At 44.2% G+C, this 24,598-nt stretch overlaps 1 protein-coding gene across 1 annotated transcript; it reads right to left on the reverse strand.

The window, feature by feature from the left end:
• Positions 1-4,069: 4,069 nt before the first annotated feature.
• TRIM47 (tripartite motif containing 47) lies at positions 4,070-24,598 on the reverse strand. Its single transcript, XM_063121507.1, has 6 exons — positions 23,897-24,598; positions 14,609-14,704; positions 13,146-13,370; positions 11,664-11,859; positions 8,881-8,955; positions 4,070-6,600 (listed from the first exon to the last, which is right to left on the reverse strand). The coding sequence occupies exons 1-6, from the start codon at positions 24,596-24,598 to the stop codon at positions 5,975-5,977; spliced, it is 1,920 nt and encodes a 639-aa protein (XP_062977577.1). The 3' UTR covers positions 4,070-5,974.

Genomic DNA, 24,598 nt, shown 5'->3' on the forward strand with positions numbered 1-24,598 from the left:
GGTCGAATGACCCTTTCACAGGAGTCGCCTAAGACCATCGGAAAACACATATTTCCGATGGTCTTAGGAAACTGTATTGACTGAACTGTCATGTATCATCTTTTGTATTATTAAAGCTATTGTTATGTATTATTTTCATTAGCAAACCATCCCATGACAATGGATCGTGTAGAGGAGAACGAAAATAATTTTATGGTTGGGGGTCACCACAACTGAGGAACTGTATTAAAGGGTCCAGAAAACCCCAGAAAACAACAACAATATATTGCTCATTTAAACATCAAGGTCAAATTTAAGATGTTCTCAAAAGGCAATCTCCATTTCCATCGGTCACTCAGGATTACTATTAAACATTTAGAAAGCACATGATATTTACTAAGCTCCGTGCACAGATGAAAAACAAAAACAAGACTCCTGACCCGCAAGCTTACAATCTAAAATGCACAACACAAAAGGGAAATGGGATGAAAACACGAAAAGAAGCAAATTCAGGGACCAGTTCTTAAAGTTGCATAGTTTATATATCGGGGTGGGGGGCGTTCAGAAACCCACTTGCATACATACACATTGAAAGAACCTGTGAAGGGGTGTATGGGCTAGCCTGGGCCTACAGCTGGTAGCAACACCCCCGCAAGTGTTCAGAAGGTGCTCTCTGTGCACATGCTGTGCATGTAGCACTCCTCCATCTGAGGGCCGATCTATGAATGTACATTAGTATGTGCTTAGAGCCCTTTCTGAAGTTCTCTGATGTGTGTGTGAGAGAGACCACGTTGAGAGTTAAGGGCTGAGCTAGCCTGCCTGGCCCCATGACTCCACTGCCTCATTGACTAGCTCAGCCTAGCCCAACCTGGTGCCCTCCCAATGCTTTGGACAACAGCTTCCAACATTCTTGACCACTGGCTATGCTGTGTGGGGCTGATGGGAGTTGAAGTACAAAAACCTGAAAGGCGTAGGTCACAGAAGAGTGGATTAACAATGGAAACAGGTGGAATGACTCATAGTTGTGGACCTTTGTTTTTTGTGGTTACAATCACCAGAATGTTATTTATTTGGTTACAACATTTTTACCCCGCTTGTCAAGGCTCTCAGAGCAGCTTACGAAGATGAATAATAAAATTGATATTAATACGAATAATGTCAAACATTTGGTGGATTTTACGTTATAGCATGGTGAGGAACCTCTTTCAGCCCAAGAGCCAAATTCAATTTTGGAGAAGTTCTCTGTGACCAGGGAGGGCTGTATTTCAGTGATGGGTGGGCCAATGGCAAAGGGGGCAGGACTGAAGGCAAAGGGGGCAGGGCCAATAGCGATCAGACGAGATCGGGCGTGTTCAAGGTAGTATGGCCGTAGGCAGGGCCAATAGCATATTGTAGCTTAAAGTTCTTACTGGCTAAAACTAAACCTTAGGAGAAGTATTTCAATAATTTAGAATAGGGGAAAACTGTACAAAAGGTGGCAAACCATCCTTCCTTTCAGTTTTATTTTGAGGATTTTATTAGAATGCATGCATTGTGGCAAGGAATTGCTGTTTTATTCTTGTTTTGTACAGTGCCATGTGCATTGATGCTGCCCCTATATATAAATCAATCATCAGCATCAATATCATTATCTGGTGGGTGGGGAAGGGCTCTGGCCATCTTGGGAAATTCAGAGAGCTGAATTGGGCCCCCAGGCCCGAGGTCCCCCTCCCTCACCATCCTGCATTATAGATTTCAGTATATTTTAATATACTTTGCATTTAAGCTCAGTTGAAACCAGTGGAACAAGAAAATATGACTTAATTCTAATCAGGATTAAGTCATTACTAAGTAAACCCCCATGGCTTTCCATGGGACTTAGTTATGTATTACTTTAGATTTATGCTTAAAGCTAGTCCATACACTAATTTCATCCTCTTTTGGCAGGATTCTTAATTGATAATATATTTGCCTCCTGATTTATTTCTTCTCACTCTCTATAAAATATATATTAAATCATCTGAACACCACTTAAACAGGAAACAGCAGACATACTGATGTTTTGGACTTCAGCCCCTGCCAGCATGACCAATGGTCAGGAATGCTGGAAGTTGTAGTCCAAAACATCTGGAAGTCACCAGATTGGGGAAAGCTATATTAGTGTAACTTGATTTTTTGGTGTTTTTGCCATACAGAACAGCTGCAATTCAGAGGCAGGTATTTAGCCTTTAAAAAAAGAAATCTTTGCACTTCTGTGGCTTTACGAGCTATTTTTACTACAATTCTAGTTTTGTGTGGTTTTGTGCCATTGCTTTTTTATGAAGAAATTTCCTGGCTGGCTCAGTAGTGGAGAAAACACTCATTTTTCCAGGGCTTTCATCCAAGTTAAAATGCTGTAAGTGAGAACTATATGTACATCTACAAATGAACCCCCACTAGCAAATGTGGTCAAGTTCGCAAGCCCTGTTAGGGAGAAGACAGAGCTGCAACAAAATAGAAATAGCATTATTTCTGTTTGTAAGAAAGAAAATTAATTGAACGTCATTATGAAAACAACAGCTGCAGTTTTGCAACTTGCCTTATTTTATGGTCTCAGAACGATTACAATACTGTGTTTATACATGGTTTCATTAGGTGCTTGCTCTAAACTTGCCATGAAAGATTGAGCCAAAGAACCAGGAATTTTAAAAGAAAAAACAAACGATTAACCTTAAATAAATCATTCGCTGCTACTGTCTTAGCCCTTGCCCAGTCCTATTGCACCTGGCTGCATCACAGGGAGAGGTGAGGCAGCAAGGTTTCCACCAACAGTCTGGTTAGTGCTGCCTTCCCCAATATCAACCATCCTGGGATTTAAGATCAGCTGAGGGATGGGACTTTGCTTGTGGTAGCCTTGAGGAGTGTGGTCCCTGGAGCTACCACATCTAGCAGGGCTATGGAACCCTCTTCCAGTAGAGATTTGGCTATCCCCCACGCTGCTGTCATTTAGGTGCCAGTTAAATCCTTATTTATTTGTGCAGGTTTTAGGAGCATAGGCAAATGCTATATTTGGGTTTTTTATTGATTGTATTGATGTATTTATTGCATTTTAGTATATATTTGTGGTTTTAGAGCCATGATGTTAATGTTCTTTATGCAATATATTGTGTTTTATATGGTTGTTAGATAGTAAGGGTTGGATATAAGTAAAATAAATAAATATTGCCATTTGGGTTCTCTCCTTCTAGAGCTGCGTCCATCAGTGGCCATTCCACCTGTGACAAAGGGAAAGGTGAGCACCCCCTCTAGAAGCTTGGCTGAGATCTACTCTCCTTTTGCTCTCCCTTCCCAGAATTGTCTCCCGAAATGACAATTTCACCTGTTTCATTAACTACCTTTATTATGTAATGCTGTAAAAGCATTGATATCCAGATTTTGCTTATTACCCCCTACTCCCCTTTGTGTATCTTCTTTTTGTTGTAAACCAATGTTTTAAACTGTAAGCCACCTTCAGTACTAATCATCACATTACTGCTTTAGTTCACAATGCTGCACCCAGAGATGTCCGCTGTCCAAACCATCCTTGCCTATCTGGACCTGAACTTCCCCCAACTAATTTTAAAAAACCCATATCCAAGACCAGTCCCTCTCCATTTCCATGCACTTCAGAGGACAGAACTTAGAGAATGAATGTGGAGAGTGGAGAATTATTCAGGTTTGTGCTGAGCTTGACGTTAGTCAACATGTTTAGCACCAAGTATTACAGTAGTCATGAGTGTCTTCCCATGATACTTTGTGATAGAATTTGGTGCCGGGGCGGGGGGAGCCCTAGATTTTATCCAAGGAAGAGGTGTATATCATCATGAAACAAAGAAATATGGGCCTTATAAATAAATAAATAAATAAATACACAAATACATTGGTGTGCAAATGTTATTTGTTCAGTGGATGGTGTGGATTGTGCAAGCAGTACACTTGTTATCTATAGATTCTATAGTAGAGACAGAAAGGTGGCCATTTATTATCTGACCATAGAAAACTGGTATAAATGCTAACCATTGCAGAAAGCAGATGGGAATTCATTCCTGGTTTACAGAAGACAGAGAAATTAGGATTGTATTTGCACATTGTTTAATGGAAGTTAGATCCCCACTTATTTCCCCACACACTTTATTATACAACAACTTGTGTATGGTTTTTGGTGGGGAGGGACAAAGCAAAAAGTTACTATTCCAAAAGTGAAACACAGTTTAGGAAGAGTATCAATAGCACAGTTATGTAAGGAAAGAAACATACTGGCTTTACCCTTTTGCTTATAAAGGAACAATGGATACAGCCAGGTTTGCTTCAGTGTGAACTTTTTGATCATTCCAGTTGATCCCCAAAGGCTTGTTGAGAACATAGAAGTCACAATATTACTAGTACAGCATTCTGTCAACAGCCAATTGCAGTAGAGAAGGTATATGGCTGCAATCAGGCATGTTTACCAGGAAGTAAGTCTCTCACAATGATTCAAGACAGACTAATGTCTGATTAAATCTACTTAGCATCTGGCTGAAAGTTTAACAGGCTTAAATATAACAATGCTGGGCAAAGATTGTGAGCCATTGCACTGTAGTTATTTCCATTAGCGGAAGTAGAAAATAGTTATGGTGACCTCATTGTTTCTTGCTGGTAGACAGGAACAAGTGAACTCATTCAATTAACTTCATGATTAATCCAGTACATAATATTTTTCACTCTGTATACAGTACGTAATAGAATTTATTTTGTACCAAAAAAACAAGCATTGTGGGGCAGGCAATTTACAGACTAATACTGGAGAAAACTCTTACAACCATATCTGTAATACTAATACCATGGATAACGAAGTACACTAGCATTAGAGTAATTCAGTTATTATTTTGAAGATGAATGCATGAAGATAAATCTTGGAACTAAACATTAATTCTATTTCCAATCTAACCAAGTTTCATTTTCCCTTCCATCATCATACATTTATATTAAGTCTTGTAACAATCAGTTGTTCATGATATCCCAGAAATGGAAGGAATCTGTTTCAACTCAACCACCATCTCGCATTCTGAAACAGAACAGTTTAAATCAGAAGTTTAGGTTTAGTGCCTTAATGCCCACAGAAATGTTTGTAATGCATCATAGATTAGCTCAGGCAGCAGCTAGAGGGGACATTGGGATTTCTCCCCCTTCCTCAATGCTCTCAGTAGGACTAGATGTTAAATGAAATATTGTTTGCAGCCTCATGTTAGTTGTGGCGTTGGAAAGGGTTGATTCAGTATGCCAGTCTTTCCCAACTTGCAGCCCCTCTGAATGTGTTGAATTACAACTCCCATCATCCTTACCCAATTCCACTGGCATGCTGTCTGGGAAATGATAGGAGCTGTAGTCCAACACCACAGGAGGGCACCAGATTGGGGAAGGCTGACATATATTTGCTTCAGTTTTTTACCACATACAGAAGTTCAAACCTCCATTCTCTGCCTTAATCAGTATATCTCACCCCATTTTCTTGGTTCTATACTCAAACGCTAACAACTTTAGGTCTTCCACCTACTGCTTGAAAAGAAATAACATATGTTGGACTCAATGGCCTTACAGATGCTAAAAGAGCCCAATCTCTTGCTCCTGTCCCCCAGGGGATGCTGGGAGTTGTAGCCCAGAACATCTGGGGGAGACCAGGTTGGGGAAGGCAGTATTAGAATTCCAGCCCAGGCTTTATCTTGCATCTGGAGGGCCACAAGTTACCCACCCTTGATATAGAAAGAGAAGAACAGTGACTCAAAACATCAGGTGTTCTGGGATAAGCCCAGTGTGAATATGCCATAAGATTATATGTCTTTGACTAAAAGGTCTATTATTTTTAAAGATACCTATCCAATTATTCAAATCTGGCAGTGACAGATTTATAAGTGATGAGTCTCACATCCCTAGACCAATAAGGTGATGTACTGTCCCCAAAGTGATTTTATTTTAACTTTCTTTGCTGAATCCAATATTCTCTTGCTATACACTGAGTGTGTTACCGTCGCTTCAGCACTGAAACACAGTCTTTTTTTAAAGGCCCAAGCTGCATGTGGGCATCTACACTTTCGAGGAAAAAGGCTGGTTTGAGGTTGTGTGTGAAGAGGGTTGGAAACTGGTGGTTGATCTTATTCTGGAAGGGATCAAAACTGCCCTTTTTGAAGCGAGCAACTTTGAACTGCTGCAGGCACGTCATCTTGGAATCTTTGACTCCGTAGAATGTCAGCACCTTCTCTGAATACTCCAAGTACACCCCGATGGTATGGAAGAAAGGCTGCTGTATCACACAGTCAAAGCCGCCAAACCAAGCGACATAGTTCTGCCCGTTCCATTGCAGGCAGCAGGACTTCTCGTTCCTGCCCAGACGGCCCGTGTCATATGATTCCTGTGGGTTGTAATCCTCCGTGATGACCCCAATGCTCACCCAGCCATCAATGATCTCCACTTCCCAGTAATAGTTGCCACGGTTCATTACGTTCTCGCCCAACAGCTGCTCACAGTTGATGAATCTGGTTTTGCTCTCGGGATAGGCAATGGGGTTCAGTACACGCTTGGCTCCCTTGGTTCCAAAGAGCTGGAGGAACTTATCAGCAGTATCGCTGTCCAAATCGATGATGAAAGCAACTGTGCAGAAGGTGAGAGAAAAGGCAGGCGAAAAGATAAGCAAATAAGGTCACAAGGTCTCTCTGGACAACAAAACCAAAACATACAGTCACAGGGGCTTGTATATTTCGTCGTTTAGCAGTCTCTTGGGAAGTTTAAGAAGGTTTGACATTTTTAACTAATTTTCTGTTCTGTGAACGGAGAACTCCAAAGCTGCATCCTAAATATATCTTGCACAAAAATGAGTACATTTATCACAGTAGCACTCAGGGGCCACATTCCAGTGATGGGTGGGGTCAAAGGTGAAGATGGGAACATGCAAGAGTGAGACGAAGAGCCAGCCTTCCATGAAGGTGCTTTTCAGTTCGTCAAGAAGTAATAAATATTTTTGTCTGGTGGGTTAAAATCTCTGAGGCTAAGTGACAATCAGCTCAGGAATGCATCATATCCTGGCCATGAGCACCTTTTGCAGCCTTCGCTTATATTAGAGAGTGGCCTAACAGAGAGGCAAAGCAAAATATGTGTTTTAAGTTGCATGTGTACATTTGCACTGGGGAGGAACAGCAATGGGGGGCAGGGGGCAAAGAGAAGGCTCCAGTCGTATGTATATAAAACAGAGAAGGCTCTAGTTGTGTGTATGGTGTACATAAAACCTATGCCAAGCATCCGGAGTTTGGCTGCTTACCACCAGCAGGAGAAGGAGACAGGGGGTCTTAAAAACTGTGTTGTAGCACGTTTCTGTGCCCACCTATCCCTTCACACAAGGGCTCCATTCTTAGGCACTGTGTGCTGCCTGTGTGTTTGGCAGGCAGGCAAAGGTGTGGTTTTTTAAAGTCACTTTCCTTTCATTAACACACTTCTGCGTGTAAGGTCCAATTATTCCAGGAATTACCTTATGGTTATCATGGTGGGATTGGACTCTTGCAACAACCTAGTAAAAAAGAATAGCTGGCATAATGTGTTGAGCCCTTAATGGTTGTTTAGAGGCAGAGTGTGACAGGACTGTGGACAGCAGAAACTGTGATGAAGAAATTAGTGGCACACTGATAATTAAGACCCCTTCTACTTTCTCTACATTTTAGCAAAAACTGCCTTCATGGTTTCAGGTTCTCTCTCCCACCCCAACTGCCCCGTCAAACATGAGAGCTTGATACACATGCGCTTTAAACCATGAGTGCTCAGATGCTTAGGAGTCTGAGCTCTCATGTATTCCAGAGCCAGCAAATCCAACTGCTGCTCTGCCTATCCCTAGATTTCTTGCATTTTGGTGGCTCACATATGAACCTGTGTGTCAATTAAGATCTTGTCCTGAAGCCTTATCCAGGTGCCCCATTTTGGGAGGCTAGGCAAGTGGTTACCAAAGGGAAGGACCACAAGGTTGAATTCCAGCTCTGGAATTTCCTCCCCATGGAGGTCCACCTGATACTACCAAGACTATCTTTTAGGGTGGCAGTAAATTTGTTTTACCAATTTTGTAATGTTGCATAATTTAGTTTGCCAATTGCCATTTTAGGAATTTGGTTATTTTTACTATTTACTTTTATTTAAGTCACCTTGTAGTCTTTTAAAGTAGAAAAACAGAATACACGCTTTTTAAAAAGTATATAGCGCATCAAGAATCTCAGGCTATTTAAAAATAATAATTCCTAGCCCTTATGGTAGTCCACTATATAATTAACTTAAATAGCTCTTTCAGCAACCATTTTATGCAATGAAGGAGTGAACACATGTTCTCCATCTCCTCTAATATGCAGAATAGGGGGTAGCATGATGACAGGGCATGTCCTGTGTCCTCTCTCCTACCCATTTTTAAATCCCCACATCTCTACTAGAAGTAGCCAGGCTGGCAAAGACAACTACTGAGTCATTAAACCTATTTTAAAGTATTTTTTAAAATAGTTTGAACAATGTTGTACTCTAATTGCTTAATTGAAAAGTGGTTTATAAATATTGGAAATAATCCGTTGACAGGCTTGGGCTATATAGCCTATTGACCAGATTTGGGTATCTCCTTATGTAACTTTCCTGTCAGGGGATGTAACGGGCACTAATGCTATACAACCAAAGTGAACCACTTTTCAGACCTGTTGATTCCAGTGGGTAAAAAATCATTCGTTCATGTAATTGAAAAGTATTTCATTTTGGCTGGACTGTGCATATAATTTTTATTGTCAATTAATTTTGGCATGAACTTCAAATAGACTTACAATTATGTAATACGCTACACTAGAAAGCCTGCCTTCTGCTAAAACTTGCTCAATCACCCGAGAAAAAGAAATATATAAAATAAAGTTGTCTTACATTTGAGAAAATAGTCTCGTGACTCCAAACAGGCAGGATTGCTGCTTTTTTCAGGAACCTGGGGTCCAATGGTCACTGTGAGGAGAGGAATGTGTTATAATTTTTACACCAGCACTCCATACAGCAAAAATAAACATGCACACTAAAGGGGCTGTGTGTGGTGCGCCATTCCAAACAGCCACTTGGGGGCAAATCTCCCTCTTTTACCTCAGCTTCAGCTAGTATCAATAGGGCTACTGTGCTTAGACTTTTAAACCTATAAATCAGAAGGAAATCCCACAGGGAGTTATTACAGGATTCAAGATTCTATCAATATATGATCATGCTATTCTACAGCTAACCAGCAACAAGGACTACTCATAAATGTGCTGTGGTCCTCCAGTCCAGGGGTGGCCGGAAGTATGTTTTGGACTTCATCTCCTAGCATTCCTGCCTATTGGTCATGCTGACATCGGAGTGAATTCCCCCCAAAATCTCAAGAGCTGCTTTCTTCCCACCCCAGATGTTGTAATCCATCCACATTACTAAGTGGTTGGGCTGGGAAACTTTTTTCTTAGGTCTGCAAACCTTTAAACCCTTTCTGCTCCCCTTCCTTCAGCCTTCCCCCCTTACAAGGGTGTGGCGTGCTCAGTTTTCACAGATGTCAAACTTTTCCTCTAGTTTAGGGTGACCATATGAAAAAGAGGATGGGGCTCCTGTATCTTTAACAGTTGTAGAGAAAAGGGATTTTCAGCAGGTGACATTTGTATGCATACAGCATCTGATGAAATTCCCTCTTCATTGCAATCGTTAAAAGCTGCAGGTGCCCTCCTCTCTTTTGTATCTGGTCAAGAGGGCAAGACTCCTACAGCTTTAACTGTTATGATGAAGACAAAATTTCACCAGGTGCTACATGCATTCAAATGACACTTGCTGAAATTCCCTTTTCTATACAACTTTAAAGATACAGGAGCCTTGTCCTCCTTTTCATATGGTTACCCTACTCTAGTTGGATTGTGCAAGTATGGACAGCGATGGGAAGAAACCTGGAAGTAGTTGGGGGCAATTATCCCAGGCTTGCTGAGCACTCAGGAAGTACTTCTCCTGCCCCTACATGGTCTGAAACATGTCCATGAAGGCAACAGGGATTGATGACAGAGCCTAAACACTTCAGGGATGCAGGTCCTGAACAGTCAGGACCCAAAGCTAGGCTAGCATTCACTTTGCTATGACTTCTCTGGGTAGCAGTTGATTGTAACTGGGGAAAGGTGGTCTTCATTAGAACAAAGAGCCATACTAGCCAAATGAAATTGGGGGAAATGGCCTGAGTACTGTTTTGTGCACCTGCACAGGGAAAATGCAAACAAAATGGGAGTTTCAAACAATGCAGCTAGAAGACAGCTAACTCCCTTTACAACTCAGCCAGCAACATCAGCACTAATCCTGGTAGGATCGGGAGTCTGGAAACTAAAGGTTGTCAATAAATGAAGCTTCCCCTATGTTCTGAAAGACAAGGCCCTATTTCAAGGACAGCCACTTTGGATAGGCTCCCCAAACCACTGCTGACCACACCCAACGATATCTGTTTGTTGCTTTCAGATTTGAGTCATTATGGAAACCTCATGAAACCTCAAGAGTAAGGCAATGAGTCCCAGAAACCTGAGACCAAATTAGAGTCTTGTTATTATGCAATTTTAGAGCAGCTGCATGCTTTGCAGTACTTTGAGCTGTTGGCTGTAGCTTGCAACATATTTTCCCTTTGAGGATGTTGACTTTTCACATTCAGCTACTAGTCTCAAATGCCAATTTGAAAGTGCTTATGTGCTCCTTTATAAAATACCAAAGGGAATGTAGATGAACAGAATGACTACCTATCATGTGAATAATGCCCAGTGGATTCTAATGCCCCAGAGTCTAAACTGCAAAATAAAAGCAGCAAAACTCTACAAATAAAATGTATCACATGAATGCAAGTTTATGCTAAATTTGCATAAGGCTGGCTACCACAGTGGCATCAAGGGGAAGAATTAGGAATTTCTAAAATAAAATACAGGAGAAGAAAAAGTATTGAAATGGTTCTATAGTGAACACCCTGAAAACTGGTGGAAAGGAGGAGAAGCTATGTGTGTTGTTGCCCATTCTTCCAACCCACTCATAGTCAGAGGCTTAGAAATATATCGTTATTTGGAGATGGTGGATTGAATCATTTGCTGGGCAGCTACTATTGGTATCCTATGTAAACCGCCCAGAGAGCCTTGGCTATGGGGTGGTATCCAAATGTAATAAATCATCATCATCATCATCATCATCATCATCATCATCATCTCTGCATCTGATATTCTGTAGCCACAAATACTTTCTAAAGCAGGGGGTGCAGAGCTTCTGGCCCGGAGTCCTAAACCAGCTCCCAGCTCCCTGGGGTTCCCTGGATGGCTACTCACTCTTCCCCTGGCATCACCCTCTTTCTTCCAGTAGTTTGGCAGTTTCCTGGATTTTGTGCGAGGATTTCCCCCATTCTAAAAGGTTGAAATGCCTCCCCTAAGGCTTAGTTCTGAATAAATACTGGCAGCAAGAGGTTTAAGCTAAAATATGCTGGCATTTTCAGCCATGCCTCTTTTGCCTTCAGCCACACACCCGCCACTGGAATGCAGCCTGAGAGCTTGTCCAAAATGGAATTCTGCCCCAGGCTGAAAGAGGTTCTACAGAAACTGCAGAGCCAGCAAAGAATTCTGAAGTCAAAACACTGCAGAAAACTCATAAGGCTCTATGTGGAACATAAGGACAGCATTTCCTCCACTACAAACCTTCCGGCATCCCGTACAGAACAGGGCCTTCATCTCCCTTCCCTGAGAGCTGATCCCACTGGTTCTTGCAAATGTTCACTAGCAGCTCCTTCACTGCGAGCACAGCGTGGCTGGATTTGATAAAGCTCAGCTCTTTAGGGAAGCTTGTACATGAGATGTTTTTTTCTTCAGCTGCTATTTTCAGTGCCTGAAACTCCTGTGCCAAATAAAAAAAAATACAGCAATTGATGGACTGTAGGACTGATTCTGCAGACCCGCCTTTTCCCAGAACACCAGAAAGCCTATGACTGCAGCTCATGGTATGGAAATAGACATACCAGAAGGAGAGAGAGAAAGAGCAGCTATACTGGCTGTAGTTGCTGGCATGCTGCACTCCTGGATCTACATTTGGAACAAAGCAGAAGCCAACAGAGCCTCCTCCCTATAAGGTTGTTTTACCCAGCCTATACAAATGAAACAGATGAGGACACATTTCCCAGTAGAGATCCTGACAGGTCTGAGTACTGTAATATTAATAGAAGCTCTACAAGTTGTGGGGCCCAGCACAAGAAATAAAAGCCTATTTCCACCTTCCCCCAATGCGGGAGTAACCCCATTTTATTTGATTTTTATTTATTTAAATGTTGTTGTTTTTGCTGCCTTTACCCACACAGAATCACCCACTGTCACACATTAGCTATCAAGCACACATATCCACATAATTTGTCTACTATAAATCATGGCTCCTAGCTTCACACAGTTTCTCCAGTAGCCCATAATATTAAATACCAGTTCACACAACCATTGCTGCTCATGGCTAGGTGCTTTCTTTTCTGCCTGGATTGCATCATGCTTATGAAGAATAGGACATCGGAGGGGTGTTTATTTATTTATTTCACACATTATGTGTTTTGTTTCAGATGCACATTCAAAATGTTTATATTATATTATATTTATATATTATTATATTATATATTTATATTATATTTATTACATTTTTATACCGCCCAATAGCCGAAGCTCTCTGGGCGGTTCACTTCAAAAAATGTTTGAAGTGCATACCTAAAAATGTAATCCATGAACATAACATTTCCATTTAGAAATATCTACATCAGAGAGTCAGGATGGGTTTAGCTCCTTTTGAGAGCATGCTTGGTGGCAAAGCCAGCTTTGCTGCTGCAGAACGTGTGAAATGGCACTCAGGCTGTCACCGTAAGTACGAGCAGCAAATCTAAATGTAGTTTTGAGATGTCCTGATTCATCCATAAACAAAGCTCCATCTGGGCAGGAAAAAAGCACCTGTCCATGAACAAGCTTGTGGGTCCGAAATTGCTGCTGCCCTTCTCCAGGGAGAGATGTTGCAGCATGAATGCTCCTATTTTTCTGCTGCCCAGATGAGGAAGGACAGGAAGAGGCAAGGAGTAGAGCCATTCATTGGCTGCCCTTGTGGTCGACTCTCTGCTAGCAGGTCAGTCATCCTCAGGACTAATATGCAGAGCACACCTGCAAGAAAGAGATGGTATCTGTGCTGGGGACCTTCTCCAGGTTCTGCCTGCATTCGGTCAGCAGGGCACGCCTCTCTTCCTTCTGCCGCAGCTCCTCCTCTGCCCCGCTCAGCATGGCTCTTTCCCCATCCTCGATGAAGCCAAGGACTTCCTTCTGAAAAGTTGCAAGGACCCTGGCTGTCTCGGCAAAGACCTTGCTGACCTTCTCCTTCTGGGCAGTGCCCTAAACACACAGATGTGGCTTGAAATCAATTAAAGTCCATCTAATATACTGTGGTTCCCCAAAACATGAACAAACCGTCCTTTAAAGGGGTGAGATAAAAGACCCATTAAAAGTTATTCAATATCTGTATTTAAGTAGCCAATACTCTTAGGCCAAACTAGACATTCTGCATGATGCTAAACACAACAGGAGACATCATAATTTATTTTTAAAAAATTAACAGCAATCACTCCTTTCCCTTCTCCCATTCAAATTTGCAGCTCTCTTCCCTTTGCAGTGCCAACCCCATTTATTGTTGCAGCAGTACAATGCTGAATGCTAACCATGGTTGGCTTTCTACTGGCGTTTGAAACCAGTTAACACTGAAAAGTAAGGAGTGTTCCTGATCCCTTAGCTAAGGCTCAGAATCTCAGGAATGCACTAAACCAAGATGGCTATTAATAAAATATCTTCCTGTCTTTATCAGATTTCCAGAAATGAGGAAGTGTCCTTGTGCCAATGCAAAAATAGCATGTTTTGAAGGAGGCTACCCTTGGCATTCTACTTTTCAAAAGGCACAGAGTCACATATACATACACTCTGATAATGGAACATTAAAATATGTGATCCACCTGCAGTCTGAGGTGGCACAGTCTGGGAAAAACACCGTGCAATTCTGCTGCCTATGTAGATTAACTCTCAGGAAATTTGTATATTTGCATAACAGTGTGCGCATGCAAGAGTACTTTTGTTCTTTTGTTTATACATCCTTTTTAATGAAACCTCAGAACATTTTAGTAGTATACGGAAAGTATCCATGGATGAGCCATCTCTTGGTAACTAAGGCCATAGCTAGACCTAAGGTTTATCCCTGGATCGTCCAGGGGTCAAACTTGTTCATATGGGTGACACACAGGGGATCCAGTGCTCAGGCAGGGGGGAACCCTGGATGATCCCAGGATAAACCTTAGGTCTAGCTGTGGCCTAAGTCTACAGGCAGCCTACACCAGTCTTCCCCAACCTGCTGCCCTCCAGATCTTTTGGACTACAACTCCCAGCATTCCAGGCCATTGGCCATGCTGGCTGGGAATGATGGGAGTTCAGATGCTAACCAGGCCAGGGATTGTTAGCCTACGCCCTTAACCCCCTACATCCAGAGATATCGTAGGGATTTCTGTGTAAATGATGGAACAGGGCATGGGAAAGTGATTCAACATTCAGTTTTTAGTCTTGGAAGGAAAAAAAGGTGATCATCTTACTTTGATAAGGTCCACAGTCCTCCTTGTCTGTGAAATAGTGACTCCAATTTCATCCAGCTGATTCTCAACATTGTTCAAGATTTTCGGTCTCTGGGCCTACCAATTAAAAAAAAAAAATAGGGGAAGAAGGAATCACAAATCTACTTGCATTTATAGAAGAGGACACGTTTATATTCAAATTGCCATCATTACAGATAAAGGTTTACAATGAATGTGTTTCTGTATAGGCTAAAATTAATCATTTTTTCTGAAGATGCAAATCCCAGGGGACATCTGAATATAGATGTTTATGGTCAATCAATTCACTTTGCACTCGGTCTCATCTCCCCTGCTCCCCCAAGCCCCTATATACGGTCTACCCATGCTACATAACTCATTGTCCTTATGGTCTCTCTTTTCTCTTCACTTATTTATTTTGTTCCCAACAATTTTTTCAAAAACAGGAACAACCCCTTTCTCTGGCAGTCGACCCTGAACACATGGGAGTCTTTGGAACCATCATCATCACCATGTATTGTGTGTGTCTGTTTGTTTTTGCAAAAGCAACAGCCTACTGTCTAAAGGACCTGTAAGGGAAGCCATTATTTCCTCCTTTCCAATTGTCCAATAGCTGAATTTTGACTGGAAACTTTCTAAAAAGAGCAAAGTGCTCCAAGCTCGGTTTAAACAATGTGCCGGAGGGAGATAAAGACCAGACTGAGAGGGCTGCACTGAAAGGAACAATCATTGCACTATCAGAGAAAGGAACAGCCCCAGCCCAAATCATATCAACACCCTCGGCCAGACCAGAAAGCAAGGAAATTAAGAGTGCCACGCACAGAGCTTATCTGGGGAAGCCATAGTAACCCACTGATCTCTTAAAAACAGAACTAGGGAGCAGGAAGGAAAGAGATTAAACTGTAAAGTAACCCAGACTGTTTAACATAATGCCAGATTCTGGTAAAACAGCTTGCTCCTTTCCCCCAGAGTGGGGAATAGATGATTCTTAGTTGCATGTGCTAATTATGTACACGAATTAAAAACATAACACTGCTTCTTCCTAGTATTGCATGGAACTAAAACAAAACAGATGCATGTTAAAAGAAATGGTAATGTCACTTTAGCATGGGCTAAGCAGGTGGCTATCCTCTCTCTTTAGATCAGGGTTAGGCAAGCTGGTGCCCTCCAGAAGTTTTGGAGTTCAACTCCTATCAGCCCCAGTCAGCCTGGTCAGGGATTATAGAAGCTATTGTCCAAAACATCTAAAAAGCCAGGCCTTGCTTCAGAGAAGGCAGATTGGGATCTACTTATAAATTGGCAAGGACTTCCAACTCTCATTGTCTAACAACAGCAACAACTAACACTCCTCCCGCTGCAAATTAGGATTCTGAAAAAGCTTGCATGAGAACGGACTTCTGTGAGCTTGGTTCTGGTACTGAGCATAAATTCCCCTGCTGATCATGTGCTCAAGGGCACCATGCTCCATCATTCTTACCATATGCCCATCTGCCTGAGCCACTATTTTGCACTTGGTGGATCTCTGGGTTCTAATAATAAAACCAAAGTAGAACCTTCAAATTGCAAGTCCACCCACCCCTGCTTTAGAGGAATATGCCAAGGTGTTATTCTTATGCAACGCAACTATATTGTTATGCATGTGCATTCTAACTTTCTCACTCACACCATTCCTAAAGAATGCTTTTTCAGACTTGCCCTGAAAGAAGAAACTTGCTCTACTCCAGCCTTCCCCAACTGGCACCCTCCAATCTAGTTGCATTACAACTCCCATCATCTCCAGTGCCCATACTGGCTTGGGACGGTGGAAGCTCTAGTCTCAACACATCTGGAGAACACCAAGTTGGGGAAGGCTGTTTTACGCCTTGCCAAGTGTAGCCATCTCTGATCCAGAGCCAAGAGCAATCTATTTTTGTCACATGGGAATGCATCTACTTCTTCCACCCAGGAGTGATAACATTTTATTCCAGGGGAAAAATAATTAATAGATGTGTTCCCTTCCATTCATCAGCTACAGACTGCTCTGGCTCCATAAAAGAACTGAGGACAATTGATGGCTGCTTGGCAGGAGAAAAGGACTCGGTGCCTAGGATTCAAAGGGTTGCCTTATATCCTCTCAGTCAATTGGTCCATCTAGTCCAGTTGTGTTGGCCGTGATTGGCAGTAGCTCTCCAGAGTCTCATGCCAAAGTCTTTCATGCACTGCTACCCACGTCCCTATAACCAGAGGTACTCAGATACTGAACCCAAGACCTTCTAGATGCAAAGGATGTGCTCCACCACTGGGCCACAGGATTGTCTACAACGTATTAGGCAGTGTTCAGATCTGTTCCCTTTTCAACCCCCTTCTAACCTTTGCCAAACTCTGCCTCATTTTAACCAATACTCAATTCCCTTCCTTGCCGCAACTTTGCTATGCTCTTCGAACTCCATTGCAAGATTCACCTTACGGATGGTCTCTATGCCCCCTCCTTTGTACCTCTATAGCAGGGGTGGGCAACACACGGCCCACAGACCCTATGTGTGCCCCTGATGTTTTTACACCCCCCTATTGTGTCCCATGCTGCTGCTGGTGAATTTGTTGCCACAGCAAAAATTACACCAATTTATCCTTGTGGTGGCAGAAAAATTCAGTGTAGCGGGGTGTGGCCCCTAGTGAGTCCCGGGGTGGAGTCGATGCAGCCCCCCATCCCCCTGAAAGTTGTCCACAATGACTACAATGACTGCTGGTGCTATTTTAGGGAGACCTGTTCTCACTATGAAAACCACAGTAGCTTTCACTCCTGTGCACGGCTTATGGCAAGGGCGCTGGAAGAGAACACCAAATCGAGGTCCCTCAAGTTCTAATGAGCTCAACACTCTGCAAGCAGGCCTTTTGGGGTTGAGCATACTACAAGGTTTAAGGCACTTTCAATGGCTTATTATAGCATGTTAATACCAGTCAGTGCACCTTCTATCTTTTAAATGCATTTCACTTCCCAAACATTTGATATAACAGATTAAGGAAGAATTCTATGTCCTTAAATGCCCCATGTAAAGATCTTTAGATTTAAGTTGCTTTAAGGAGTTGGAAAGTACTTCTTACATGACTTTCCCAAGTCTAACAATCCCCCCAAAGATAGCACAGAGTCAATGCACCTTTTGGAGATGTGGGGTGCGCAGGTAGAGCACCTGCTTTGCATGCAAAAGGTGCCCTCTTCAATCCCCAGCTTCGCCGGGTATGGTCAGAAACCCTGAAGAGTGACTGCCAGTCAGTGTCAGCAATACTAGCCTAGGAGGACCAAGGGCCTGACTTCGTATCAGGCAGCTTCCTATGTAACTATGTGGTTTCCTAACTTACTCTGTACTAAACCAAAACTGACAGCTCTATTAAAATGAGTGGGTGAAAATGTGGGAGGTGAGTCAGCGCCATCTGGGAAGGGGAGTGATGGAAAAAAAAAGCCCCGTCGTCAATGGAACACAAAAGGCAAACGGGGCAAGGAGCGGAACCTGGGAAAGCAGCCAAACGAAATAAAGGAGCCGGTCTGAGCCACTGTGGGAAAGAGCTACAAGGGAAAGAAATGAGCTCCGGGTGCAATTACACCAAAGGCAAAGCAGTCGGAACAGGAATTGGCTGGGCCCAGTTAACACCAGATGGAATTAATCACACTATTTCTCCCCACCCACCCCTTGACTTTTGTTTCTGCGTTCTTCCCAAATCCAACTGCAACAGATTGTTTACATGTGTGTAATTTGGCAGCCCAGACCGTCTATCCACCAAAGTGAAGTTCAGCTAAATGTTTGTCTTTCTATTATCACCCCTTTGCTGGAAAGCATTCTAGGGGATGGTTAAACACTGAACAGCACCAGAAGCATATGCACATGCATGCGCACCCTCCACACCCCGTGATGACACCTTCTTTCAGCCTCCGTATAGTTCTAATTCAGTCAAACCTCAGTTCTCAATACTTCAGAACTTATAGAAGGTTGTAATTTCAACAGAAAGTGTTCTTCTTCACTGAGAAAATCTCCATGTACCATGACCTGGCACCCGGTCCCTTCTAGGTCTCTGGAGTCTAAACTTTCAACCCAACAAGGATACTCAGAAGGGAACTTCCAAATCCTTTCCAAATATCCTCCTCTCAGGCCCCCTGCCTTACACTTGTTTCTCCTGCTATCTCTATGCAAAACCCAACTCCCCATCCCCCCACAAGCTAGAAAGACTATATATCCCCAGAGTATAGTCCCAAGGGAATATATGTATACCACCATACACTTACATCACTTGATAGCTCAGCATTCATGACTTGTAGCTGAATGTGAGAACCATCTCCACTGAAAGCAATAGTCTCTGAGAAGATATGAAGCTACTAAAGCTGTAATTCTAGTGATACTCTTACTGAGGACCTCAGTAGATCCAGCAAAAGAAACATGTCCCACTGCCACCAGTATACATAACACTTCAATGGGCCTGCTTCTGCAATCACCCCTTCCCTGCCCCAGTGTCTATGGCTAGTTCCCAAAGCTATCTCCAGGTCCCTAATCTGTACTCTCCCACTGCTGCTGAGGATCCTTCCTGGCAGATGATCCTGGAAGCTTCCCACTAACGCTGCGGACTGCTACTTTTGCCAGCATGGTCTAAAACAGTGGGCGCATTCATTGAGCTATGGAGTAGCCCAGAGGCACAAGCTATATGGCCACTGCCAGGCATGACAGCCTCTAACCCTGGCTTTCCAGCGAGATGAAGCTACGCGGGTGTGACCGCACTGCCAAGCAGTGCAAGGACAAGCTCCACAGGCTCAAAAAGAAGTTCAAGGAGACTGTGACACACAACAAGATGAGCGGGGTTGAACCACGCACCATGCCCTTCTATGATGAGCTGGCATGGCTACTAGAAGAAGGACATGACGTTGTGCCTGGATACACCGTGAGGAGCAGGATCACGCTGTTGGTCATCCCCCCCCCGCCAATGCCAACACCCCCAAAGGGGCAGTTCTCAGCTCAGGATGACACCTCCAGTAGCCCCAACAGAGAGCAATGACCTAGGGCATTCACCACACATGGCATCCTCTGACCAGTACACCCGTGCAGAAGGCTGCTTCTGCCCCACGCCTGCCCTTGATCATGGCCACAGGCAGTGGTTCCATGAGCCCATCCCTGCTGCCCCAGCAAACAACCGCAGCCTTCCGGGTCCTTAGAACCTCCACCAGCACCTCACCAGCCACCGTCTCATCCAGCACCAGCAGCCCAACTGCATTCCAGTCCTTCTTTCAAGGAGACCCTCTGCCAGGGGCTATCCGCCCGCAACCCATCTTCCTAGAGACCTTGCTTGGCCCCTCCGACCACAGCTGGCCCAGAAGGAGCCCCTGCCTCGCTCCTCCTGACCACAGCTGGAGCAGCACCCATCCGACCTACAGGCTGGTGTTCCTGGAGCAGCCATCCAGGAGGCAGTATGGATTGCTTTCCCTGAGATGTGCTTGGAGATGGCAGATAGCCCCAAGATGGTCCCTCTCACCCCTGTATTGCAGTTCTTGAGTTCTTTTAAAAACAGTGGCCCAACAGGAAATCGGGACATTAATTGCCTGGCTTTTTCTAAGCTAGTCACTTCTATGTTTAGCTCAGTTAGAAGGGTTCATTGGAGAAACCAGTTTTCATCTAACTTGCCCCACTCCATTCTGTTTTTACAAAAACAATCAGTAAGTTGTTTTTGTTCCCAAGCAGACGAAGGCAGTGATGGGAGATTGCAGGCAGACATGCTGCCTTTCATACCAGAAGTAATTTAGTCATCAATGGTTTCTAGTCCTGATGCCTCTATATTGCCCCCAGTATCAGATGCACCCTGCCTCTGAACGCCAGTGGAAAACCTGAGCGAAAGGGTGCTGTTGCAATCATGTCCTGCTTGTAGGCTTCCCAGAGGAATCTAGTTGGTCACTGTGGGACCAGATAGATCTTTGGCCAGAGCCAACTAAGCAGGGCTCTTAAATTCTAATTGTGTGGAGGTCAAGGAGACCTAAGTGGCTTGCTTATCTTCAGTCCCCCATTACTTTTTGCCTGCCTGGGAACAAAAACAACCTGTCCATTGTTTTTTGTAGAGACAAGGTGGATTTATTCCCATTTTACTTTGTGAACTGCCATTCCCATAGTCCTGGTATCTGGTCCCCCTTGACAAACTCTTGCATCACTACGAACCTTTGGGAAAGACCCTCCTTTGACTCCTTTTTCTCTGAAACAGGTAAAATATCTACACTACCATTTTCCTTCTGTCTGATTTTTTCCAGTTTCTTTTTATCACCTCTCCATTCTGCCCCGTGCTTTGCTCAGTCCTGTGACAGGTACATTCTGAGCTTGCTCCATGGCATCTAGGTCTCCAACACAGATCTCTAGCACCCTCCCCTTGCTTTACAACCATACCTTTCCCCCTCTATTGCTTTCTCTCTACTTCCTGGTTTTATATGTCTAGCTAAGAGTTGCGGGTCCAAGCTCAACTGGGTTAATCTAATCTGTGTTAATCTAATCTAACCAATTTCTATATATTTGGTAAACTCACAGATTTTGTAATAAAGCCTGTATTACTTGATTCGGATCTTAGTCTGTGTTCAATAGCTAATATTCTCCTGGTTTAAATGTGAAATGCAATTTACCTGTGGTGCACCTTGTCTCTCAGCTCAAGATCCATAACTTTTGGTTGGTCACATGTGTACACTTACATCTTGGGTGTAACAGTAGACACATGGTAACAGGTACACACATTCATTTGTTTTTCTTCCCAAAAGTTTTTGGTTAAATGGGTTTTGCAGGTTTCTCCATCACTTTGAGCAGTAACTGGGAAAAGCTGAAAAGAACTCCTAACCAGCAGTATGGTCAGAATTGCTACAATGGATGTGACTGTCCTAGTCACCTTTTGGATGGTTCCCATGGTGATTAATCCCCTTCCATGCTGAGTCTGTTTTGGAATTGTTTGTAGATTAAAGAACAGATGCATATCTACATAAACACCTTAACAGCATAATGCATGTTTGTTCAGAAGTACATCCAACTAAATTCAATGGGACTTCCTTCCAGGTAAGCATGACTAGGACCGCAGCCTTAAAACACTGTTAAAAGGTTTTTTAAAAGTGCAATGTTCACTTTAGGAATAAAAGTGATTAGACCCAAACTTGCTTGCAATGTGGTCTAGTCAATTTAATTACTTCATTTATTTGTACATCTGCAGTTCAGAAAACAGAGCCAAACAATTTTCACTCCTTAAGCATGCTGCACTCACTACTATGGTAGTATGGTTATCAACCTACCAATGCTGGTTAAGGGCTAATGATCTTAGTATGGTAAGGAAGAAATAATCCTATATAAAGAATTGTTTGTACACAGTCCGAGACAAAAATTATTCAGTGTATTCTGAATGTAATGGGTTTGAACCCAATTAAGACTCCCCTTTTCTGAGTTTAAACATTATTTCCTCATGGTACTCCACCCTGTCCTTTGCAGTGCATTCTGTCCACACAGCCAGCAACGATTCAAGTCTTCCATCTCCATGCATTGACAGCCTGCTACAACTCAAAGGCTGCCAGACCAAGCTGCAGTCACTGTGGGACAGCCAGGCAAGGGTTTCTTCCAACAGTCCTTGCCCTTCCTCCTGTCGTTCCACTGCTCCTCTCCGGCATTCTTCCCAAATCTGCTGCCCTACCAAAGTCTTGAACTACAACTCTAGAGGGCCATATGCCTAGCCAGACACTCAGACTAAAGAGGCCCTCTCATGTGTACTTCACCTTAAAGATGTCACCCAGGCAGCAGCACTGTCCATTGTACAAACAATCTGATCACCTGCTCCAAACAGTCAACCCAATCTTCAGGCTTGCTGAATCCACTTTGTTTTTTTTCTAGCACCCCAAGACCCACCAACAAGAGCCAGGTGAAAAAGATCTAAGAAGAGAATTAACTAATAGGGTGCCTCTGAGCACATCCTGAGCCTAAGGATTTGTTGTTGCTACTGTTAAATAACTGGGAATTCGAAATAGAGAGCCAGTGTGGTGTAGTGGTTAAAGTGTTGGGCTGAGACCCAAAAGATCTGGATTCTAGTCCCCCCTTGGCCATAAAGCTCATTGGGTGACTCTGGGACAGTCACTAGGGCTGTTTGCACATCAAGGTGGCATTTGGTGGCCCTGTCCTCTTTTGTATCTGGTCACTGGTATAGCTCCTGCAGCTTTAACTGTTGTGATGAAGAGGGAATTTCACCGGATGCTGCATGTATACAAATGACACCTGCTGAAATTCCCTTTTCTAGACAACTGTTCAAGATACAGGAGCTCTGTCCTCCTTTCCATATGGTCACCCTATATAAAGTGCCATTTGCTTCTCCTTTTCCCTTGCTTCAAACCTGTAGTTCCCCACCTAGGCTTTGCCAATCTCCTTGACCATGCTCCACTACCAAAACTCACCAGGGCTCTGCTACAAATCTGTTTTCAGCATCAGGGTTATCCAACGATATCATACATGAGAGAATACCTCTGTCTCCAAACACTCACCCCAGAACATCTAGGCTAACTAGAAAGCAAAGTGCACGGCTCAACCTTACCCTGGGCTATTTTAGCTTTGCCCACACTTCTTAACTATAAATTAAATGTAAGGGAAAGGCTTCCAGCTCAATGTGTAAGATTGTCAAGTAGATCTGACCCCAGCACCTCTCCTTTTGGAAAATTAAGTACTACTTTAAGTTCCTCTGAGATACAGTGCGTTTCTATCCCTGTACTGAGTAACTGTAGCCAGTCTCTAAAAATGAGTCTGCTCCTAAATGTCTCTCCTTTTAAAAAGTAAACTCTAAAAATGGGCCTTTGAGCATGTGCAGAGTGCCTTTTCCTCCTCACTGGCCATATCCCTAAAGTAGGAAACAGGGTGTCTAAGTAAGCAAGTTTTGAGGTAGTTTCCAAACATTTGACAAATCACATTCTGGCTTGTATCCAATGTTAGTCTAACTTTAGTCCCATTCATTTCAATGGAATTGGACTCAATCCTCTGTCTGCCGTTCCTTCCAGCCGAGTTTTCCCGCCTCCACGTTTCCCGGCCCCTCATTTCCAGTCAGCCACTTCCCGACGCTATCGGAGTTTCAGGCTGTGACGCTCCTAAATTTAGCACGTCAAGCAACAACCCAGCAACCCCCATCGCTGCCCCCAGGACTCTCTCGGTTGCTCAGGAATTAGTGAGCGACGCTCGCAGGAATCTCCGCACAGTCCCGCGAGGGGAACGCGAGCCCGCCGCGCCCCTCGAACAAGGCTGCACAAAGGGCCTTTTTGTGCCTTCGACGGCTGCGGCTGCTACCCACCTCCACGTGCTCCCGCTCCACCTCCACCGCCACCACCTCATGGCTCCGGTGCTCCTGGACCCGGCACAGCTGGCAGATGCAGCTCCCGTCGGTGCGGCAGAAGCTCTCCAGGGGCTTGAGGTGCAGCTTGCAGAGGCTTTCCTCGATGTGCCGCAAGGGCGGCACCAGCCGATGCCCTTGGAAAGCGGGGCTTTTGAGATGAGGCTGCAGGTGGGGGGCGCAGAACGAGGCCAGGCACACCAGGCACGACTGCGCCGCCTCGGCCCGCTCCCCGTCGGTGCAGAAGTCGCAAAGCACCACTTCCTCCTCCTGCTCGCGCGGAGGGCGGCTATCGGCGTTCCCGGGCCGGCAGGCGTCTCCGGCGGGAGCGCGCAGCTCCTCGGGGGACATGGCCAACCCCGCCGCCGGGCTGCTCGGAGCGGGCAGCCGGATCTGCAGCAGCTCGGCCAGGGTGTGGTTCTTCCGGAGCTGGAGATCAGCGGGGAAAGGCTCCTGGCAGAGAGGGCACCGGGAGGTCCCTTGCTGGGCTCCGGCGACGCCCCCTGGGTGCTGCCTGTGCGCTCCGATGCAGCGCAAGCAGAAGTTGTGGCCGCACGGGATGGTGGCCGGGTCCTTCAGGGCGTCGAGGCAGATGGGGCAGCTGAAGGGGCCTTCCTGGAGCAGATTGGACACGGGGCTGAGGGGGCCGGAGCCCGTATCCAT

Source organism: Elgaria multicarinata, chromosome 3 (assembly GCF_023053635.1).
Source record: "Elgaria multicarinata webbii isolate HBS135686 ecotype San Diego chromosome 3, rElgMul1.1.pri, whole genome shotgun sequence".
Taxonomy (NCBI): Eukaryota; Metazoa; Chordata; class Lepidosauria; order Squamata; family Anguidae; genus Elgaria; species Elgaria multicarinata.